This window comes from Panthera uncia (assembly GCF_023721935.1).
Source record: "Panthera uncia isolate 11264 chromosome A3 unlocalized genomic scaffold, Puncia_PCG_1.0 HiC_scaffold_12, whole genome shotgun sequence".
NCBI classification, from domain to species: Eukaryota; Metazoa; Chordata; class Mammalia; order Carnivora; family Felidae; genus Panthera; species Panthera uncia.
The window spans coordinates 14,523,465-14,546,703 of record NW_026057579.1 but is presented as its reverse complement, the minus strand read 5'-3'; the positions used below and the strand labels follow the sequence as shown (position 1 = coordinate 14,546,703).

At 38.0% G+C, this 23,239-nt stretch overlaps 1 protein-coding gene across 7 annotated transcripts in view; it reads right to left on the bottom strand.

Annotated features, from left to right (window-relative positions):
* Positions 1 to 2,046: 2,046 nt before the first annotated feature.
* Positions 2,047 to 23,239, bottom strand: part of NLRC4 (NLR family CARD domain containing 4) — a 38,058-nt gene continuing 16,865 nt past the window's right edge. For 5 of the 7 annotated variants that reach the window (XM_049652329.1, XM_049652333.1, XM_049652330.1 and 2 more), the window contains 5 exons: positions 21,309 to 21,401; positions 19,432 to 19,602; positions 17,123 to 17,215; positions 15,852 to 16,019; positions 2,047 to 3,328 (listed from right to left, as the gene is read on the bottom strand). In XM_049652329.1, coding sequence (XP_049508286.1) covers positions 3,039 to 3,328; positions 15,852 to 16,019; positions 17,123 to 17,215; positions 19,432 to 19,602; positions 21,309 to 21,401 — 815 coding nt within the window. In that variant the 3' untranslated portion in view covers positions 2,047 to 3,038. Of the gene's footprint in view, positions 3,329 to 15,851; positions 16,020 to 17,089; positions 17,216 to 19,431; positions 19,603 to 21,308; positions 21,402 to 23,239 lie in introns of those variants that run through there. The other 2 variants (XR_007462428.1, XM_049652334.1) reach the window with 2 other exon arrangements.

Here is a 23,239-nt window from a genome sequence, read left to right as displayed (position 1 = left end):
AAACAAAAACAAACCCCCAAAGTACTGACATAATGATGGAATTTATCTTTTTTGTCACCTTTCCATTGGTTGACTTTACTCTCTCACTTTATTAACAAAATATATCAGATATATTACCAAAATATATAGAATTCCATGCATAATGTGGGATTTGATATCTTTTCAAAGTTGCATAAACAATTTGAGTTAACATTATATAATTTTACCAAAACATAATAGATCCTACATTATAGAGTACAGTATTGTTATATCTGTAACAGGCAATTTCCAACTTATTTTGTTTTGCTTTGTCAAAATCATAAATTGTTAACTGTGATGAAGTGTGAGAATCATGTGGATTATCTTGTTTTTTGATTATTTTCCAAATGCGGATGTTAAGGACTTGCCAACATGGTCAGTATTACTTATAAAAAGTATCACAAGCAGCAGTCACAAATTACCTGAGGTAATTTTTTAAATTTAATCATGAGTTTTGTAATTAGAGTTTTAAAAAGGTATTTTGAGAGTGGATTCAACTTTTCTGGAATCTAGTACTCCTGGAGATTTATGATTTTTCCAGCCATAGCCAGCTATGTAGAGAAGATTTTTGTTTTTGTAGAATTTGCAAGTTGCTTCAATCAGCCTATCCTCTTTTAAATATGAGCAGCACTTCCAAATCTGATTTCACAGTGGAATAACATCGAAGAAGCCATCTTTGTCAAGCAGAGTTATAGTCATCCTGTAATAAGTGGCCATGTCCCAACTTTTGCTTGGTGAGGAGTTTGTCATTGTCTTTAACATCCGCAACCCTGTTCAGGCATTTGACCTGCTGAAGAAATAGAGCTCACACTACCTTGACTGCTGGGAAAAATGAAATTTTGTAAATGTAATAAGGCAATCTGTTCCTTGTCCTTTGTCTTATGTTCTCCAACTATTAGTATACCTATTATCGGTCTACTATTACAGGGTGATTTTTCCTCCATTGACCTCATCTAAGTGGGTCACGCATGAAATCTGAAGAACTGCCATGTACTGAGTGATGATTAAGAGGTATGTGCTGCCCACCCCCCACCCCCCCCCCGCATGTCTTCTCCATTCTCATGGGATTTTGAAAGTGTACAGAACACAATTCTGCATGAAGTTAAATGCCTGTTTCCTCATCACCCATTCAGAGACAACACCTGTGTGGTTGTCCCACCAAAGGTGCTTTGATACCCACCTGCACTGTTTAAGAAGTTTGCTGTGGGTTCTGGAGGAATTGGCTCTACTTCCTGAAATTCACTGTTGCCAACTGCTATAGGTAACATTGGTCCATTCATGATTATATAAAGAAGTCTTATTTGCCAAGCTCTGGCCAGATTCTGGATATGAAAACAAGAAACTTGGCCAACCTAGGACTATGGGCAATAGCCTTGCTTGTAAATCTTGCCACAGAGTCACTTGAAGCTAAACAAGGAAGTTTGAATTGAATATTTGGCTCATTGTTTGTGATTAAGAGCAAGTTCTATGGAGTGTAATTAACCCCGTCTCAGAAAACGCCATACTGTAATGGAAAAACACTGGACTAGAAGTCAGGAGATTTGGATTCTGATCCTGACGCTGCCATTATGTAAGTATTTTGTTACTGTGGGCAAGTCATTTAACTTCTTTCTGCTTTATCATCTATAAAGTTGGGATGGGAATGGATTAGTTAATCTGTAAACTGTCAGCTCTAAATTTCCTTCCAGTGACTACCTCAGCATACAGGCCAAGTGTTACCTACACCAACACCCAAGCCATTAATTTGAGGTGCCATGAGTATAGAAGGTGAACTGCAGGTTAAACACCATTTAGGTTTTTGTTTATTTCACACTGGACTTAAATCTGTTAAGATTAAACAGATTTTTCTTGGACTTCTTTCTTTGTGGGGAAGGATTATTTTGGGCGGTATTGGCGAAAAGTTTAGGACAGGGTACCTTTAGCTTCCTTGGGTACAAAAGAATGGGGTACATTTTTCTTTCTTCCTTAATCTCTAAAGATAACAGTTGGAATTACGTACATGTATAAGCAAATGGGGAGGTCCTGAATATCAAGCCTCTGATTAAGCTGCTTGTGAACTGCCAGTTTTTTGCTTGACTAAAGAATGCTGATCTCTTTGGGAGTCTAATCTGCTTATATGAGAAAATGCTTTTTACATCCCAAATTGTTTGAATCACACTGTTTGAATAAAGAACGTACATAGAGTTTTCTCTCTGATCTTAAATAATTTTGGCTTGTTTTTTATTCAATAGCAATTTATTGGTAATTTAATTTAGTTCAGCAAATACTTGTTGAATATCCAGTATGTGCCAGGCACTGTACTAAGTAAATATGCATACAGTATATCAATTTTTGTGACCTATTCCCAAGACCAACGGGAATACAAGGATAAACGATATCATTTCAACTACATGGTAATCCTACTTGTGATGAGACACAGAAAGATAGCTCATGTTGTCCAACTGCCCCCCACTTGCTCCTCTTCTTTGCCTCATTTTCTTGGCATTCTCCTTTTATCCTCTTGCTTTTTTTTTCTTTTTTCTTTCTTTCTTTTTTTTTTTTTTTTGAATAATGAAACTAAGGAAGCAAATTTCCATGGACGAGGCCAGCTACAGAGGTCATGATGTCACACATCATCCTGATACCAGGAGAGGAAGACAAAGTTTGGAAAGAGCAAGTTAGGCAGACACTGTTGAGAAGGATAATTTTTGTTTTAATGTTTATTTTGAGAGAGAGAGACAGTGGTAGCAGGGAGGGGCAGAGAGAGAGGGAGAGAATCCCAAATAGGCTGCACATTCAGCACTGAGGCCAATGCAGGGCTTGATTTCACGAACCATGAAATCATGACCTGAGCCAAAATCAAGAGTCAGACACTTAACCGACTAAGCCACGTAGGCCCCCCGAGAAGAATAATTTTTAGGCTATATAATGGGTTGTCATATACATTCAGACTGTTGCACTGGATGAGCAAAGATTTTTAGGTCACCCGGCTGAAAGTAATGGGGTCCCCAGAGCATTCATGGGCTTAAGGTGACTTTTATTTAAGTTACTAGTTTAAAAGCACCTTTAATAACACTAATATCATCATCATCAAACTGCCACCCAACAAGCCTACCTTCTTGCAGAAAAGTTAACTTAGATAACACATGGCCAAGTTTTCTGACTAATGCTGCATCAGGTAAAAAGCTTGTAGTACTGAAGTCAAAAAAAACTAATTGCTTAAGATTCTGAAATACGTTCATGAAGGCAAGCCATCCATCACTGCTCACACAATTTCCTGCCAAATCCAGCTGCTGGAAATTTTTCAGAGGTTTCTTTTCAAAGAATGCACCTGGGTGAAAAAATAGAAGTATGTTAGAAGTGAAATAATTTTTTAAGAGAAATGGCTGTTTGAACCAGTCCTTTGCTTCAGAAAGAAATTAGAATTCTCTATAGATAGGGCAGTGATTATGAATCTGTTCCATTATGTTTACAAGTTATATTTGTCCTAAAGTGTAAGGGAATCTGATAGATAGTAATTAGTAGCAATATAGCAAACCAATATAAATGAATTGTATATTTTTTTTACTTTTCCTGATTCTTCCAGGAAATGGAAAATTGCTTTAAAATTAAAGTGTGAGGGTCACCTGGGTGGTTCAGTCAGTTAAGCATCCGACTCTTGACTTAAGCTCAAGTCATGATCCCAGGGTCATGGGATTAAGCCCTGCATTGGGCTCCACCCTGAGCATGGAGCCTGCTTTTAAGATTCTCTCTTTCCCTCCCTCTGCCCCTCTCCCACACTTGTGTTCTCTCTCTTTCTCTCAAATTAAAAAAAAAAAAAAAAATGAGGTATGAGAGATGCTATTAAATATTTGTCACTGGTTTCAAAACTAGAGTCAGACTTCAATCTTAAGACATTTCCTCTTCTTGAGAAGCAAATACTAACTGTTGTTTCTTTGAGTATGGAATGTTCCTAATCGTAAGATTAAGTGAGACCCTTTCAGTATCTCAAGATTTGGATCTTTGGGATTGCCTTTTTTTTTTTTTTTTTTTAATGCACCCTAGGCTCTTCAGGAACTTCTTCCATTCCTTACAGAATAGGGGACTCCTACAAAGAGAAGGTGGATATCCTAGCCATGAAATCAAAGTCAAACTCTAAGGAGTAGAGGAGTCAAAAAAAGTAGGTTTCTGGGTCTGAAAGATTGCACAAAACAACACCCACCTGCCTAGACTTCTCGCTTTGGGACTATTAACAGAAGAGGGAAATAAAATTCTGTGTTCTGTAAGCCATGGTGTAGGTGGGTCTCTTGTTATACCAACTTAAGCCTATGCCCAGCCTAACTCATACGTAGGGCCTCACTTTCTCCTCTCTTCTTCCTTCCCCTAAGGAGCCCTTCTTTATTCCTTATAAGCAGCTTTCTCCCTGCTGTCTTGAACTTCATATTCATATCCATTCAGGCTCCTCCCCTTTTTTCATGTGCTTTCCAGCATAGCATGCACTCAGCCAAAATACTGGTTGCCACTTGTTGTGTCTCTGTATAAGGCTCCTTCCCTAAAGAGTAGTTTTTCTCCTTCTCTACTAGCAGGAGAACAGATCTTACCAACTCACAGGAACTTAACAGAGTAATTTAAAGCCACAATGTTTTCCTAAGTGGATGGGAAGAAGGATTTCATCATGGCTTTGATTTGCATTTCCATGATGGCTGATGATTTTGAGCATCGTTTCTGGCTCATTGACGGTTTATATATCTTCTTTGGAGAAACGTCTATTCAGATCTTTTGCCTGTTTTAAAAATTGAGTTACTTGGGGCGCCTGGGTGGCTCAGTCAGTTAAGCATCTGACTCTTGATTTTGGCTCAGGTCATGATCTCATGGTTTGTGCATTCAAGCCCCACATCAGACTCTGCCCTGATGGCACAGAGCCTGCTTGGGATTCTCTCTCTCCCTCTTTGCCCCTCCCCTGCTTGTGCTCTGTCTCTCTAAATAAATAAACAAACAAACAAACAAACAAACAAACATTTTAAAAATTGAGTTGTCTTTTTGTCAATGAGTTGTAAGAGATCTTTATATATTTTACACAATAATATAGAAAATAATGATTTGCAAAGTTTTTCTGCCATTCTGTGGGTTCTTGTTTCACTTTCTAGATGATGCCCTTTAAAGCACAATAGTTTGTGATCTTGATGAAGTCCAGTTTATTTATTTTTTTCTTACTTGTGTTTGGATGTCCTATCTAAAGACTTTGCCTAACCTGAAGTCATGACAATTTACTCCTAGATTTTCTTCAGAATTTTTTATAGTTTCAGCTCTTACCTTTAGATCTTTGATGCATTTTGAGTTAATTTTTTTGTATGGTATGAGGTAGGGGTCCAAAATCATTCTCTTGCCTGTGGTTATTCAGTGGATATATCTATCCTTATTCCAATACTACACAGTCTTAATTACTGTAGCTTTGTAGTAAGTTTTAAAATTGGGAATAGTATGTATTTGAGTTTTGTTCTACTTTTCAAGATTGTTTTGGCTATTCTGGGTTCCTTGAGTATTCATATGAATTTTAAGATTAATTTGTCACTTTCTGGGAAAGAAGCTAGCCGAGATTTTGATAGGGATCACACTGAATCTGTATATCAATTTGGGGAGTATTGCCATCTTGGCAGTATAATGTCTTCTACTCCAGGACCATGGGATGTCTTTCAATCTATCTCTTGTTTAAAGTGGGGTGTGCCAGGCTTTCTATTGTAAATTTGTAATTTTTCCCTTTTTAATTGATAAATATCATAGGTGAGATACTAATAACCTTTTTCTCCTCGAAGTTTTGCCCACTGATTTTAGCTTCCGCCAGTTGATCTTTCCTGTAACAGTTACTACTTTGAGGATTCTCTAATAGTGAAACTAGCCAAAAAATGCTTCTCAGGTTAGTTTTTCTCTTTATGGAAAAAAGTTTAATTATATCTTCCATTTATATTATATCTATGGATTATTTAGATTTTCTCCTGATTCTTGAAACAGTTTGGTAAATTATATTTTTCTAAAACATGTCTTCCTTGTCTAAGCTTTCAGATTTGTTTGTGTCATAGTTGATGGGTTTCCATATCTTTTAAATCCCTGATTTATCTATAATTATGACTCCTTTTTTGCCTTTGTGTGTGTGTGTGTGTGCGTGTGTGTGTGTGTGTATAACACAAGCAGGGGAGGGGCAGAGACAGGAGGACAGAGGATCTGAAGTGAGCTCTGCACTGACAGGGTGACAGCAGCGTGTCTCACAAACTCACAAACTACGAGATCATGACCTGAGGTGAAGTCAGACGCTCAACCAACTGAGCCACCTAGGTGCCCCAATGCCTTTGATTTTTTAAACAAACTTTAATTTTTTAGAACAGTTTTAGATTTATAGAAAAATTGCAAACCGTACACAGAATTCCCATACACTCCACACTCAGCTTCTCCTATTTTTTAAATTTTGTATTATCTTAGCATATCTGTTATAATCAATAAGCCAGTATTGATACTTATGTCGATAGTGTATTGAGATTTCTTTAGTTTTTACCAGTGTCTTTTTTTCTGTTCCAAGATCCCATCCAGGATTTCTCATTACCTTTAATCATCATGTCTCCTTAGGTTCTTCATAGAACTTCTTGTCTTGTGACAATTTCTCAGACTCTCATTTTTTATTACCTTGACAGTTTTGAGGACTTTTGGTATTTTGTAGGAGTTGTCTGATGTTTTTCTCATGATTAGATTGGGGTTATGCATTTGGGGAGGAAGATCACAGAAGCATAGAGTACCATTTTTATTATAGTATGTCCAGGGTGCATGCTGTCAGCATGATTTGTCACTGCTAAGATTCACCTTGATCATCTGGGTAAGGTGGTGGTCAGTTTATCCTCTGTAAAGCTACTCTTCTTCTCCCCATTGTATACTATCACTGAGGAAGTCCCTATGTGCAGTCTGCACTTAAGCAGTGGGAGTTATATTCCACTTTCTTGTGGGCAAAGTTATCTACATAATTACTTGCAGTTCTGCATGAGAGATTTATCTCCTCCCCCATTTATTTATTTATTCAGTAATTTATTTATGTCACTATGCACTCATGGATATTTTATGCTTTGGGATATCATCCAATTCTACTTTATTTTATTGTTTCAGTTCCAGCTTTAACTACTATGAGCACTTTTAGTTGGTTTCTGTGTCACTTTGACTTCCTCCTGTTACTGTGGGTGGTTTTTGTTGTTTGTTTTTTGTTTCTATGTTTTGAGCACTTCCATACTTTTCTCACACTACAGGATGCTCTAGGCTTATACATTTCCTGCCCTAGTCCTAGAATCAGCCATTTTGTCAAAGTGCCCTGGTTCCTTTTATTAGAGAATGGTATTAGATTTCAAGATCTAGGTACAAGGAGTGCTTATGGCTTCTGAGGTATCATTGCTTCTAGGCCCTCTCAGCTGACAGAGCAAAGAATATGTGTATGTATATGTGTAACAAAAACTCAATTCATTCTGCCTCCAGTTTCCTTCCTGTGTGTCTCCTTTACTGTGCATACAGAACACTTCAGACATTTCTGGTCGTCAAATGTGTGGAGGCTTTTCCCCCCACCTGGAAATTCTGTGCAACACCAGGTGGGTGTCCTACAAGTTAACTCAATTCTAGCACTGTCTACCTGGAAGGAGTGTCAGGTCCCACAGGTTAAGGGCTCAGTCCCACAAGACTGCTTTCATCCCACTTCAGATGCCAATCACAAGTAGTATGTCCCCAGGTTATCCACAGCTTCTGTCTGCTTAAGCTACAAATTGGAGGTTCCCATATGCTCCTCCTCATGTTTGATTAATTTGCTAGAGCGACTACAGGAAACACTAGAACTCCAGGAAACACTTATATTTACCAGTTTATTAAAGAATATGCAAAGGATACAGATGAACAGCCAGATGAAGAGATACATAGAGCAAGGTCTGGGAGAATCCCGAGCACAAGAACTTCTGTCCCCATGGAGTCTGAGGTGCATCACCCTCCCAGTGTGGCTTTGTTTGCCAACCTGGAAGCTCCCTTAATCCTGTACTGTTGGGACTTTATGTTCCGTTTATCATCTGTAAAGCTACTCTTCTCCCTTTGTTAACTATCACTGAGAAAGTCCCTATCTACAGGCATGATAAATTGTTAACTCAGTTTCTAGCCCCTCTCTATTCTTTGGAGGATGACTGGTGGACATGAAAATTGCAAGCTTCTAATCATGGCTTGGTCTTTCTGGTGACCCATCCTGGAGCCATCCAGGAGCCCACCCAGAGTGTTATCACTTAGGAAGTTACAGAGGTTTCAGGCATTGTACCAGGAACTGGGGGCAGAGACCAATATTTATTTTCTATTATTTCACAGTATGCTATATATATTTTTTCTAGATGTAACCATATATATTAATGTAAACATGAAATGAGTCCATACTGATGTCTCCAATTCTAATCCATACCCACATGGATTATACTAGCCTTTTTCTCTTGCTGTAGATTCCTACCACAGCAATGAAAACCCTGGCTCCCACCATCTGCCATCCATTTACTTAATTATTCCAGTGTAAATGTATATAGCAGTATCAAAATAATCTATACTCCAACTGAATATAACTTTATAAGTTAGAGTACAGTGCTTATGTGCAGTTTATTTTGCCTTTAGTTTTACAGACCACTCATTTCCTAAGTTATTTATGGCAGCATCTTTGTCCTTTATCCCCTAGTGAGGTTGATTCACACTTTGTAATACAGTTAGAGTGTTTTGCATTCCTCATTCCATCATCAGGTTTCTCAGACCTACTAGGTGATTGTTTTTAAGTTCATTTTTTTTTTTTTTTTTTTTAGTAATCTCTATACCCAGCGTGGGGCTCGAACTCATGGCCCTGAGATCAAGAGTCACATGTTCTTCCGACTAAGCCAGCCAGGGGCCCCCTAAGTGATTTTCTGGTTCTTCTTCCCTTTCATCTGAGCTCCTAGCAACCCCTGAACTTTGTTTTAAACTTGAAGTATAGCTGACATATAATATTATGTTAGTTTCAGGTGTACAACACAGTGGTTTGACAATTACATACATTATGCAATGCTCATCATGATAAAAGTGGTTCCCATTGGTCAGTTATTATTGACTATATTCCCTGTGCTCCCTAGGTTATACTTTTCATCCCCACGACTTTGAGTTATACAATGCAAATTCTTGACAGGCAGCATGCTCTAATTTTGAAGCTTTTCTTCTCCATATTTCTTTTAAATAAATTATCAACATTCTGAATTCAGAATTTGCATTGTATAACTGGAAGTTTGTACTTCTAAGTCCCCTTCACCTATTTCACCCATCCTGCCACCCTTCTCCTTCTGGTAACCACCAGTTCTCTGTATCTATGGCTGTTTCTATTGTTGTTGTTGTTTGTTTATTTGTTTTATTTGTTAGATTTTAGATCATAGGGTATTTGCCTTTCTCTGACTTATTTCAGTTAGCATAATACCCTCTAGGTCCATCCATATTGTTGTGAATGATAAGATTTCATTCTTTTTTATGTCTGGGTAATATTCCACTGTCTATACATACCACATCTTTACCTATTCACCTTTCAGTGGACTTTTAGGTGTCTTCCATATCTTGGCTATTATAAATAATGCTACAATAAACACAGAGGTGTATATATCTTTACAAATCAGTCTTTTCATTTTCTTTGGGTGAACACCCACAGTCACTGAACTTTTTGCTGTGCTTGTCCAAAATGTCATGCAGTTGGTTTCATATGTTATGTAGCCTCTTCAGACTCGTTCCTCTTACTTAGCCCTATGTATTTAAGTTTCTTCTGTGGCTTTTCATGGCTTCTTGCTCATATCTTCTTACCACTGAATAATACACTATTGTATGGCTGGACCACAGTTTGTTTATCTATTCACCATTGAAGGACATCTCAGTTGCTTCCAGTTTTTGGTGATAATGAATAAAGCTACTACTACATGTGCCTGTCTCTATTTTGACTAATGAAATTATTTATGTCACTCAATCTTCTCTTTATCAGTCTTGCTTGACTTTTTTTTTTAAGTAAGCTCTATATGGGGCTTGACCTCACAACCCCGAGGTCAAGAGTCTCCTGCTCTGGGGCACCTGGGTGGCTCAGTTGGTTAAGTGTCTGACTTCGGCTCAGGTCATGATCTCACGGTTCGTGGGTTCGAGCCCCACATCGGGCTCTGTGCTGACAGCTCAGAGCCTGGAGCCTGCTTCAGATCCTGTGTCTCCCTCTCTCTCTGCCTCTCTCTCTCTCTCTCTCTCAAAAATAAATAAACATTGAAAACAAAAAAAAGAGTCTCCTGCTCTACTGACTGAGCCAGCGGGTGTCCCAGTCTTGCTTGACTTTTATTTATTTTGTTACTCTTATTAAAGAACCAACTTCAAGCTTTATTAATCTTGCTTAGTGTATTTTTATTTTCTGTTTCATTGACTTATATTTATGATCTTGGGTTTACTCTGATGTTTTTCTGGCTTCTTAAATTAGAAACTTACTAATTTTGGTCTTCTCTCATATAAAGAGTTAAGGTTATGAGAATTTTATTCAAGCCCTGCTTTTGCTGCATGCCACAAGTTTTGGTGGTGTTTTCTTGCCATTCACTTCTAAATGTTTTTGATGAAATTGTAGCATACCTATCTGCCAAATTGTGTGATATTCCCCAATATCCTGAGTATGTGTACAGAAAAAGTTGAAATATAGGGACAACCCAGGCTTAGAATTTTTCCAGGAAAGTACATTCCAACTACTGTATCTATTTCATACCTCACATCCACATCTCATTTTCTCCCTCCATCTCATTAGATCGTCTTTCTTCAGTTAGAGACTCTCTCTATCATTGCACTTTCTTCATTTCACTATTGCATCTGTCACACATACCCACCATTAAATGTTAATGCCTAAATTGACTGATAATACTGGGGACTATGGCAGCTTCATAGGGGACTATGAGAGATGGAGATGGGAGAGGGCAAGGCGACTGAGTGGCACTTGGAACCTGAATTGACAGAATTGGTTAAATATCTCTGAGAGTATGGAAGCACCAATATTACATTTAACATAATCTGCTGCTAAGAACTATCACAATTACCCACAAGCGCTCAGTATATTTGCTATATCTGTAATTATCCTGGGCCCTTCTTATAGAAATTGACAAGTGACTGTTCTCCTTGTCCAAGTCTCTTGGAAAAGAGGGAAAGGAACCTCTGCAGAAGGCTAGGTGACACAGATCCAGAGACACATGGGAGTAGAGACAGCCAAAGTGACATGGAAACAGAAGCCCTGGATCTAGGCTGACATCCTGGGCAGGATATGTATTAGGGCAGTGTTTTTTGTAAGCTTCAGGGTGTCCCCTCCTTTAGAGGAGTGTGAAATAAATTTAATGGGTTGCAATCAGCATCTATTTTAAGTGAAACAGAACAGAAAGAATAGAAAATAACAGCTTGTGTCACACATGGCATAAGATAATCACTTTCTGTGAAACTTTTTTAATGTGTATGTATGTGTATGTTAGATCATAAGATAAAATGTATTTTTTAACTGTGGGTCATAATCAAAAACAGTTTAAAAGACTCTGGACAAGAGGCTTAAAGCAGACATCCAAGTTACATATGGCAGAAGAGAGAGCATAGGAAGAGTATGTGAACAAGGAGGAGATATTTCAGTTATGTCTTACAGGGACTGTTAGAGAAGGGAAAGGATGTTCTGGAGAAAGTGCGTGTACAAAGGCACTTTTGGGGAACAACAGAAGTCCATGAGGATGGAACCTCATGTAAGTAGGGAGGCATGGCAGAAGATGAAGGTGAAGAGGAAGATAAGTTGAGGTTCCATTGTGAATGGTCTTATACATGAAGCAAGCAGGGTTTATTTTGATAAATTTTATTTGTTTTGCAGGCTGAGGAAGCTTTTTTAAAAAAAGGAAGATAAGCCTAGTATCTTGAAGCCCACCGAGGAAAATGATCACGGTACCGTTTATTGAACATAGACAATGGGTCAATGTTGAACTTCTTACTTTATATACATTAGTTTTATAACTGACTGGCACAGTAACTGCTAATATGGTTGGTATTACAGTGACTCTCGCTTGACAGATGAGCAGACCGAGGCTCAGAGACTTTTAGTTGCTACAGGCCATCCATCTATCAATGGAAAGGGTGGGCAGATCTGACCCCAAAAGCAGGGCACTCACCACTCCACAAAGATGGAGCCTCTAGATAGCAGCCTCATCACCTGGGAGAGACCAAAGGCAGAGAATACTTGGTTTTCACTCCAGCTTATGGCTCAAGCACAAGCAGACTGCTTTTCCTACTTGTGGGAGGTGAAAGAAATGTCTGGAGGGGACTAGGGTAGGGACCAGCAGCCACACTGTCTCCTCACATCTTCAACTCTTGCTCTTCTGTCTGCAACCCTTTCTTTCCCTGCTTTAGTATGACTACCTTATGTCTCTGCCTTTTTATAAAACAGGGATAATGTTATCTGTTATTAGGGATGTAATGATAATTCCACAAGTTCTTCTTTAAAACATTTTGAGAATAAAGTAGTTACTGCTATTGACTTGTTCATTTTATACTTTTTTTTTTTTACTTGCATTTGAGGGTACATTGTTACAGCTCTATTTCCCAGAGCCAGCTGCCTTTTGTTACTCTTATTTTTCTCATTTACATGTGGAGGCTATAAGGCCCTGGGCAACTAAAGTCAAGTGGCAAATTACTGCCTAGCTCAGTTCTTACTTAATTAAATGTACCTTCTCTTTCTCTGGTCTCACTGGCCAGCCTGAGAAGTGGGCAAATCAGGCAGCTAACTACTTAAATATGTGAAAGATGCTAAAAGGCCTCTACCTAAAAATGCCTCCCAAACAAATGATTCTAATTCTACACACTTTCCAGTGGCCTGAAAAAGACACATCCCTTGTGGAGAAAGGGGAACCCTCTTACACTATTGGTGGGAATGCAAACTGGTGCAGCCACTCTGGAGAACAGTAAGGAGATTCTTCAAAAAGTTAAAAATAGAACTACCCTATGACCCAGCAATTGCACTACTAGGTATTTATCCAAAGGGTACAAAAATATTGATTCAAAGGGGTATATGCACCCAATGTTTATAGCAGTGCTGTCAACAATAGCCAAATATCTATCTCTCTATCTCTCTCTCTATCTATCTATATCTATACCTATCACAGAATATTACTTGGCATTCAGAAAGAATGAAATCTTGCCATTTGCCATGATGTGTATGGCACTAAAGTATATTATGCTAAGCAAAATAAGTTAGTCAGAGAAAGGCAAATACTATATGATTCTACTCATGTGGAATTTAAGAAACAAAATATGAACATAGAGGAAAGGAAGGAAAAATAGAGAGGGAGACAAACCATAAGAAACTCTTCATATAGAGAACAAACTGAGGGCTGCTGGAGGGGAAATGGGTGGAGGGATGAGCTAAGTGGGTGATGGGCATTAAGGACACTTGTGATGAGCACTGGGTGTTATATGTAAGCGACAAATCCCTAAATTCTACTCCTGACCCCAATGCTACACTATGTATGAGCTCATTTGAATTTCCATAAAAATTTGGAAGAAAAAAACACATATCCTTTCCAACTTGTTTAAGGTATGAAGTTACCTGACAGGGATAATTTATTAGCTAACTAATTAGCCTGTCACAGAAGCCACCTGCCTCCAAAATCACCCAGAATAGAGAAGGGATCTGTAAGAATGACACCCAGAATTACATGATTTGATGGGTTAAGGGAGTGAGTAAAGTTAGAATTAGGAATTAAGGGAAGAAAAAAATCCAGCATTTGAAGCACCATTAGGGAAGGCTAAAACCCTGGAGCAGCCTAAGCACTTAGAGACATATGCATCTCTAGGAGAAAAGGTTTTAAATACAGGAGTAGGTGGGGAGTTAGTTTTGTAATGGGTACAGAGGTTTAGTCAAGGAAGATGAAAAAGTTCTGGAGATGGATGTGATGGTGGTGGCTCAAAAATGTGAATGTCCTTAATACCACAGAACTGCACACTTAAAATGGTTAAAAGCATAAGTTTCATAACTTTGTACACTACAAATATATTCTAGACAATCTGTGACAGAAATAAAGTCAACGTTGCTTTCACCAATGTTGCCTTAGATGGTATTGTAGTCAGCATTTAAGATGGGGCCAGTGATCTTCACGTCCTAGTATATTCTCCCCTGTGTTGTCCCATCCCACAGTGGATAGGGCTGACCCAAGTAACCAACAGCATACAGCAGAAATGACCTTCCAAGGCTAGCTCATAAAAGACATTGCAGCTTCTAAATGGTTTTCTCTTACATCTCTTGCTCTGAGGGAAGTGAGCCGCCACACTGTGAAAACACTCATGCAGCCTATGCATGCTGCATAGGACCCTGCAGAGGTCCAGGGATGAGAAACTGAGGCCTCTGGGCAACCTGCCAACCCAGTGGGGAGCCACCCAGAAAGCAGATCCTCCGGCAGCCCCATCCAACATCTGGACTGCAACCTCGTGACAGACCCTAAGCCAGAACCACGCGGTTACCACTTTCCTCACCCACAGAAATTGTGAGATAACATTTATAGTTATTTTAGGACACTGTTTTGGGGGGTAATCTGTTACATAGAAATTAATAACACACAGGTAGAATGAAGACCTTTCATCAACTGCCTGAGGTTAATGGAATCTTCAGTCATTTCTGTATCTCTATTTGTTCCTGGATTATATCACAATTGCTTAAAGATATTCAATGATCCCATTTAAATAAAGTTGCATTTACCTTTACATTTTTTTTAAGCTTATTTACTTTGAGAGAGAGACAGCACGAGCACATGGGTGCATGGGAGAGGGTCAGAGCGAGAAGCAGAGAGAGAATCTCAAGCACGGGTTTGATCCCACGAAACGATAGATGGCGACCTGAGCAGAAATCCAGAGTCAGACGCCCAACCACTGAGCCATGCAGGTGCCTTTACCTTTACATGTTTTAAATACCCAACAGGTAACTTAAAAATATTTCCCCAAACTGGAGGAGTATTGCTGAATTTCAGACAGTTAAGGGTAGGAAGAGCAATTCCTAAACATAATATACCTTCTCAGGTAATGGGAATGTTTTTCCTTTAATACTTTTTAATGCTTAAAAACCTGAAGGCAGGCCAGTGTTTTTAAACCATTTTACTCCTTGGGGCTCCTGGGTGGCTCAGTCGGTTAAGCACCTGACTCTTGATGTCAGCTCAGGTCATGATCTCATGGTTCTCTGACAGCACAGAGCCTGCTTGGATTCTCTCTGTCTCCCTGACTCTCTGCTTCTCTCTGTCTCTCTCTCTCTCTCTCTCATAATAAATGTTTAAAAATGTTTAAATCATTTTACTCCTTAATCTCTTGATTAATTAACACTCCTTGAATGCTCTTTAAATATACTTGTACAAAAAGAGGAGGTGGGGCCCCTGGATGGCTCCGTTGGTAGAGAATGTGACTCTTGATCTAAGGGTTGTGAGTTCAAGCCCCACACTGGGTGTAGACATTACTTAAAAATAAAATCTTGGAGCACCTGGGTGGCTCAGTCAGTTACGCATCTGACACTTGATTTCAGCTCAGATTCTGAGCTCATGGTTCATGGGATCAAGCCTTGCGTCTGGCTCTGCACTCACAGCATGGAGCCTAGGATTCTCTCTCTCCTCCCTCTCTCTCTGCCCCTGCCCCGACTTACGCACACACACTCTCTCTCTCAAAATAAATACATAAACATTAAAAAATAAAATCTTAACAAAAAGAGAAGGTAAATAAATAAATACAATTAATTAATTTTTAAAACCAACTTAAGAGCTTTGTTAGAGCTCACTTCTTTTCTCTTGGCTTTGTATGTATGTACCTACCTAGAATTCTAATCTCTGCATCTGTGAGTCTCCAGTTTTTCAGCCCAAGCTTGATGAGCCGCAGGGCCCCCTCCAGTTGCTCCAACAGCCTGGTCAGACTAACTCGTACATCACTCCACCAGGGCAACATGAGCACAGTCAGCTGTTCCAGGATGTGCAGCCTGTCAACTTCAAGAACCAGAGAGCAATGCAGGAATTTAATCCATCTCAATGGATTCTTCTTGATGAAGAATGAAGGGATGTGGGAGAAGGAATAGTCTTTATCTCTGCAGCCTACTCATTGTGCGATGATGCGATGAGAATCTACTTGAATTTGTTAATATTTTTGTGGAAAGTACTCAAGAGTATACAAATATTATGCAGAATAGTATAATGAAACTATATGTACTAATAAGCCAAACTTCAACAAACATCAGTTTATGGACAAGCTTCCTTCATCCTCACCTAATTCTTTTTCTCCTGAATTATTTTAAAGCAAATCTCAGACAGTAAATACAGTTCTTTTTTTAATTTAATTTAATTAATTTATTTTTTATTTTTTTAATGTTTATTGTTGAGAGACAGACAGAGTGTGAGCGGGGGAGGGGCAGAGAGAAAGGGAGACAGAATCTGAAGCAGGCTCCAGGCTCTGCAGAGCCCAATGCAGGGCTCAGACTCACGAACCTTGAGATCATGACCTGAGCTGAAGTGGACGCTTAACCGACTGAGCCACTCAGGTGCCCCATATAGTTCTTAAAAAAAAAAGAAAGAAAAAAAATGTAATTACAACATCACTATCACACTTTAAAAATCTTATCATTGGGGTGCCTGGGTGACTCAGTCAGTTAGGTGTTTGACTTTGGCTCAGGTCAGGATCTTTCAAACTCAGGTTTGTGAGTTCGAGCCCCAAATCAGGCTCTGTGCTGACAGCTCAGAGCCTGGAGCCTGCTTCAGATTCTGTGACTCCCTCTCTTTCTGCTCCTCCCCTGCTTCCACTCTGTCTCTCTCCAAAATAAATAAACATTAAGAAAATAAAATAAAAATCTTATCATTAACTCCTTAAACAAATTCCTTTTGAATATCAATTAGTCTCAGACACTGGCCCCCTAGAATGAAGCAAGCAGTTAGGAGCCTCAGGTGTGATGAGCGTGTGAAAACTGGTAACTCAAAGTCATTGGTCTGTGTCCCTTGAGGGACATATAGTAAGGCACACATCAGGGCCCAGATACGTGTTTCTGACTATCTAGTACATATACTCAACTATGTGATTTTGGCTAAATTGTTATTCTTACTCAGTTCATGTAGAGCTTCATTTCCGTCCTTTTCCAGGTGATTTTCAGATAAATCAAGAATGCTCAGTTTGGCCAAATTGTGAAGATTCTGAGCTGGGAAAAAATTTCAATCCAAAATTAAAAGGCTTTTACAGAACTATATGTGCATTTAAAAAATATCCGTAGGAGGATCCTAAGTCCTTGTCTTCTTTGTTGATAGCATACACATCATTATTTGACCTGATTAGTTAAATTATTTAATTATTCCCAAAGGTATCTGGCTAGATTTAACCCTGAACTTTCATGGCTATGACTAAATGGACAGATAGATATTTCCAGTCCTAAGCTCTGACTAATAAACTTCATGTAAAGCCTAATGCAGCATAAAATATACTTGTTACATAACTATAGGAAGGTCACTCCATTTCTCCAAGCTTCCACTGAAGCTTCATCGTTAGAATGAGGAAGTTGAGGGGCGCCTGGGTGGATCAGTCAGTTGAGTGTCTGACTCACAGTTCCTGAGTTTGAGCCCTGCATCAGGCTCTGTGCTGGTGGGGTGGAGCCTCCTCAGGATTTTCCCTCTCCCTCTCTCTCTGCCCCTTCCCTGTACATACTCTTTCTCTCCCTCTCAAAAATAAACTTAAAAAAAACACACAAAAACTTAAAAACAAAGAACAAGGAAGTTGAACTAGATAAAATGTAAGATTGCTTCCAATTCTAAAATGTCCTTATGCAGGAGAAACAAAGGAACAACAACAACAACAACAACAACAAAAACAGATGAAATGAGCAGTTCTTTGTTCATCTTAATTTAAATGATTTTGGTAATGTCATAGTTGTGATGTTAATAAAAACTTAGGAAGTGAAAAAAAAAAGACAGGTGAGAAAAATAGAAAACAAATAGCAAAATGGCAGATGAAAATCTATCCACATCAATAATTACATTAAATGTAAATGGACTAAGCACTAATTAAAAGGCAGAAATAAGACTGGATTTTTTTTTTCCCAAAAAGCAAGACTCAATTCCATGCTATCTGCAAAAGATATAATTATGTTGAGGTAAAAAATACAGAAAATTATTTTACACGCAAACATTAATCATAGAATACCATCACTCTAGCTAAAAACTGCTTAGTTCTTTTCTTTACATTAGGTATTTATCATGGTTGTTTAATCTAATTGAAGTTTCTCCTATCAAGACTAATAAGAAATATCTCTAATTAAAAGAGGTTTTTCATGATATATACTCTTATTAAACTATTAGCTATTATTATTATTATTAGCTGTTTTTAAAATTATTTTTTTATGTAAGCTCTACACCCAACCTGGGGCTTGAACTCATGACCCCAAGATGAAGAATCACATGCTGTACTGACTGAGCCAGCCAGTTGCCCCAGCTATTATCACTTTTACCCAATTGTAGAGTAAAATAACTTCTGGGGTTTGGTGCTTTAACATAAAAAACCCATGGAACTCCTCTCAAAAAGAGTACAGCTGCTATTTATAATTCTAAGTCTGTCTGTTTCCAGGATCAGGTAGAGAAGTAAGGATCTACTTATCCTTGTTTTCCTAGTGTTTATCTAGCCTCTTCTAATCATGGGTTTCTCTAGCTTTTGGTTTATAGTAGCATACAAATGATTTCATTTTACAGATTCCGAGCAGTTTTTTTTAAGTTTATTTTTTTAAGTTAAAAAAATTTGTTTTAGTTTATTTGTTTTGAGATAGAGCACAAGTGGAGGAGAGGCAGAAAGAGAATCCCAAGCAGGCTCTGTACTGTCAGTGTGGAGCTCAACATGGGGCTTGATCTCACAAACCATGAGATCATGACCTGAGCCAAAATCAAGAGTCGGACGCTAACTGACGGAGCCACCCAGGCACCCCAAGACTCAACTCTTATATTAATGTACGTTAGCTGCATTTTAAAAGGGCAGTGGGTAAGAATTGGATGGCCTGAGAACATTTAAGAAAATCCTTCTCTCTCTGCTTCTCAATCATTTATTTATCCATCATCTAAATATTTATTAGGCAGTTATTATATACAGAGCATGTGCCAAGTTTCAAGCACTTATTTCTTCTTTTCTTTTTGTTCACCATATCTTAAAATTATAATATCTTCCATTATCCTGAAATGTTCTCCTAATTCTCCATTTTCATTCCAGTCATGGAGAAGATCATTAAAAACAGGCTAGATATTACCTGGAAGTCTTTATTATCTTTTCCAGTTTCTCTAAAAATTAAATTTCCTTTTGAGAGGCTTAACATGCATTAGTATGAAAGTATCACATGTTCTCTTACACTGTTCTCATTCACTTAATGCAGGCAACAGTTACCTAGGGTTTTCATAGCATTGGCAGACAGGCAGCAGGAGACTAATTGGATTTCTTCAATGTCACAGGGTTCAGCTGACAGAGACTTTACTATGTAATCCATTCCCTTCCCAATGTCAGACAAGTGGGTCATATGAAGTAAACACAACTTCTTCAGGTTTTTCAGACCTTCAGCTGCAAAAAGTAGGAAAGGAAATACATTAGGACACCAAGTTAATTTGATTTAAACATAGACTAATGGACTGAAAAAGAAGGCAAAGAACAATTGCACACAGATCTTGCCACACTCTATCTCTAGAGACCTTGAGTTATAAAAGCTGAAGAGAGTTGTTCTTCTTTCAACCATTACTCTCCAATCTCTTGGACCATACCAAGGTCACCTATGAGGAGGTCATTCTCTCAGTAACATGAGAAAAACTATAGTAAATGGGCAGTATTTTAATGCATATCAATGTGTGCCTTTTACCATATTTTTGGTAGGATGAGGATGAAATATTCTGAATGAGCACTTTCTCTTAATCTCCCCCCAAATTTTAGGAGGGGTGGAGTCTGAATTCAGAGGGGTAGCATGGGGACTTCAGTTCCTTGGTGTGCTTCTAGTGTAACTGTTTATAGTCAACTATATAGTTTAGGGGTTGTGAACATGAGCTTTGCAGTCAGTTTGATTCCTGGATCCCATACTTTAATTGTGTAACCTTGGACAGGTTATTCAACATTTTGGCTGTGGATTTAGGGATAATTATACCTATGTCCTGGGACTGTTGTGAGGATCCAATGAGAGGAAGTATGTAAAAGTACCTAGTGTAGTGTATAACCTATGTATAGTAACCCTTTAATAAACAATAAATTTAGATTTGTCTATTTAAGCTCAGACTGGTTCCTTTTTTTGTTTTTAAAGTAGGCTTCATACCCAGAACAGAACCCAACGTGGGGCTTGAACTCGGAACCCTGAAATTAAGACCTGAGCTGAGATCAAGAGTCAGATATTTAACTAACTGAGCCACGCAGGCGCCCCCTACCCCAGACTGGTTCCTGGGGACCAGATCATCTGAGATAGGTATTTTTGAACCCTTTGTACCAATTAGTGAGACCTTGCGCAAGTCAATAAACTGTTCTAGGTTTCAGTGGCAGTAAAATGAGAGAGTTGAACTAGATGCTCTGAGGCTCCTTCCAGCTCTAATACTCTGAGTAATTTATAGGCATGCAAGAGATGTTTATTGAACACTGGATTAATCTAATTATTCTTATATAGGCCATGTAATGAAAAAAAGGGCAGCCATTTTGCAATTATAGGATAAGGTTGTCTTTAGGCAGGAAGCAGAATAAAAAAGAATAAGGCTGAGGAACATTTAACTGAGGGCTCAAACAGTGGGGAAAAAAAGAGCCATGGGGGAGGGGGCAGAAAGCAGGGACACTGGAGGAAAACAGCTTCAATGGGAATCCTCCCTGTCCTGGAGAGGCTGGCTCCCTGTGACAAACCACACATTCTGCTCGTACTGTTTAGGTTTTCTTGGTCCACATTCCTTCTTGTGTTCCATTCCATTTACAAAGCTTTATTTAATTATGAAACCGCAGTATAAACTTTTTTATACTGTTTCTATGCTTCAAATATAAACATAGTCAATCAGCCAGGAAGATAAAAACATATCATGGCTTCTGTCCCCCAAAGCGTTACAGTCTAGGTGTGTGCAATTTACCTAAAATGGTGCTGAAGGATTGGAATGGCCATGGAGAAAAACGTCTAGAAAATCAATGTAACACAAGTAGATAAAGGCATCCTTGCCTTATACAGACACAACCAGTGTCTAGGAGTCTTAAGTTAACTGTTCTTATTATCAAACTTACATTAATAAAAATAACAAAGAAAATAAAAATCTGACCTAATTTTATAGCATCTTCCTCATTCATCTTAATGTTGTACAGTATGAGCTTCATAAGATTCTTCAAATTACCCAAGCTGTCAGTCAGACCACCTGGAAAAAGAAAAAAGAATTGACTATGTTCATTTGTCATTTACTAGATTTTTGTTACCAATCAAAAAATTTTAGCTTCTCCATGGGCAAGAAATGCTCATGAAATTGACACAAGAGTGTTTTGCTTTTGTTTTTTTGGTCAGAGATGGGCATCTTCTTTAGCTAAAACATGTTCTCCAAATATAATGGAGTTAGACTAGAAAATAATAACAGAAAGATAACAAGGAAATTTCCAAATACTTGGAAATTTAATAATAAGACTTGTAAGGTTTTCATGATGCTATCAAGTGATATAAATCCCAGACCAAGAGAATAAAACAAAAGAAAACTTAAGACAAGTATCATTCATGAACATAGAAGCAAAATCCTCAATAAAATATTACTAAAGAACTCAACCATATATAAAAAGAATATTATACAACCACCAAGTGGGCTTTATACAGAGAATGCAGAGCTGTTTCGATATTTGGATATCAATGTATGTAATTCAATGTATTAACAATCTAAAGAAGAAAAACTACATGATCAAGTATGTTGATGCAGAAAAAAACATTTGACATTATCTGACATACATCCATAATAATTCTCAGCAACCCAGGAATAGAAGGAAATTTCTTCAACCTGATAAAAGTCATCTACAAAAAAACTACAGTTGATATCATACTTACTGGTGAAAGTCTGAATGCTTTGTTGCTAACATCAGGAACAAGGGAGGATGTTCACTCTCACCCCTCCTATTCAACATTGCACTGCAAGTCATAATCAGTGCAATAAGGCAAGAGAATAAAATAAAAACAAATTGGAAAGGAAGAAATATGCTTTTTGGAAGTGACATGAAGTGAGTGTAGCAAATGTGTAGATTATAAGATTGATACACAAAAATCTATTGCATTTCTATATAGTAGCAATAAATATTTGGCAACCAATTTTTTAAAATTCCATTTACAGTAACTCCAAAAGAATCAAAAAGTTAAGTGTAAATCTGATAAAACATATGCAGGATAAACATGATGAAAACTATAAATTATGATAAAAGAAATAAAAGAAAATCTAAATAAATGGAAAGAGAAACCATGCTCATGGATTGAAAGATTCAACAAAATAAAGTTATCAATTCTCCCTAAAATGGCCTATAGATTTAATATAATTCCAACCAATATCCAGGAAGTTTTTGATTATATAAACAATGTGAAAGCCAAAGGAACCAGAATATAAAAAACAATTCTGAAAAAGAATAAAGTTGTAGAAACAACACTATTCAATTTTATGACTTCCTATAAAGCTACAGTTACTAAGACAAGATGAAATTATCAAGAAATAGACAAGGGTACTGGCAATTGATGAATCAATAGGCGAATAGAGTCCAGAAACACAGCCAACATAATCACAGCCAAATGGTTTTGGACAAAAGTACAAAGGCAATTCAAACATGAAAGAATAGTAATTTCAGTGAATAGAACAACTGGATATCCATATGCAAGAAAAATGAACCTTGATCTAAGCATCATATTTTATATAAACATTAACCCAAATGGATCATAAATGTCAATGTAAACTTTAAGAAAAAAAGATAGGAGAAAATCTTCATGACCTGGGGTTAGGCAAAAAGTTTTTAGACATGACACCAAAAGCTTGATTTGTACAGGAAAAAAATGACTGCAACTAAATCTAAAATTTTTGTTCTATGAAAGAGGCTATTAAGAGAATGAAAAGACTAGGGGCACCTGGGTGGCTCAGTCGGTTAAGCGTCCGGCTTCAGCTCAGGTCATGATCCCATGGTCCATGGGTTCGAGCCCTGCGTCGGTCTCTGTGCTGACAGCTCAAGAGCCTGGAGCCTG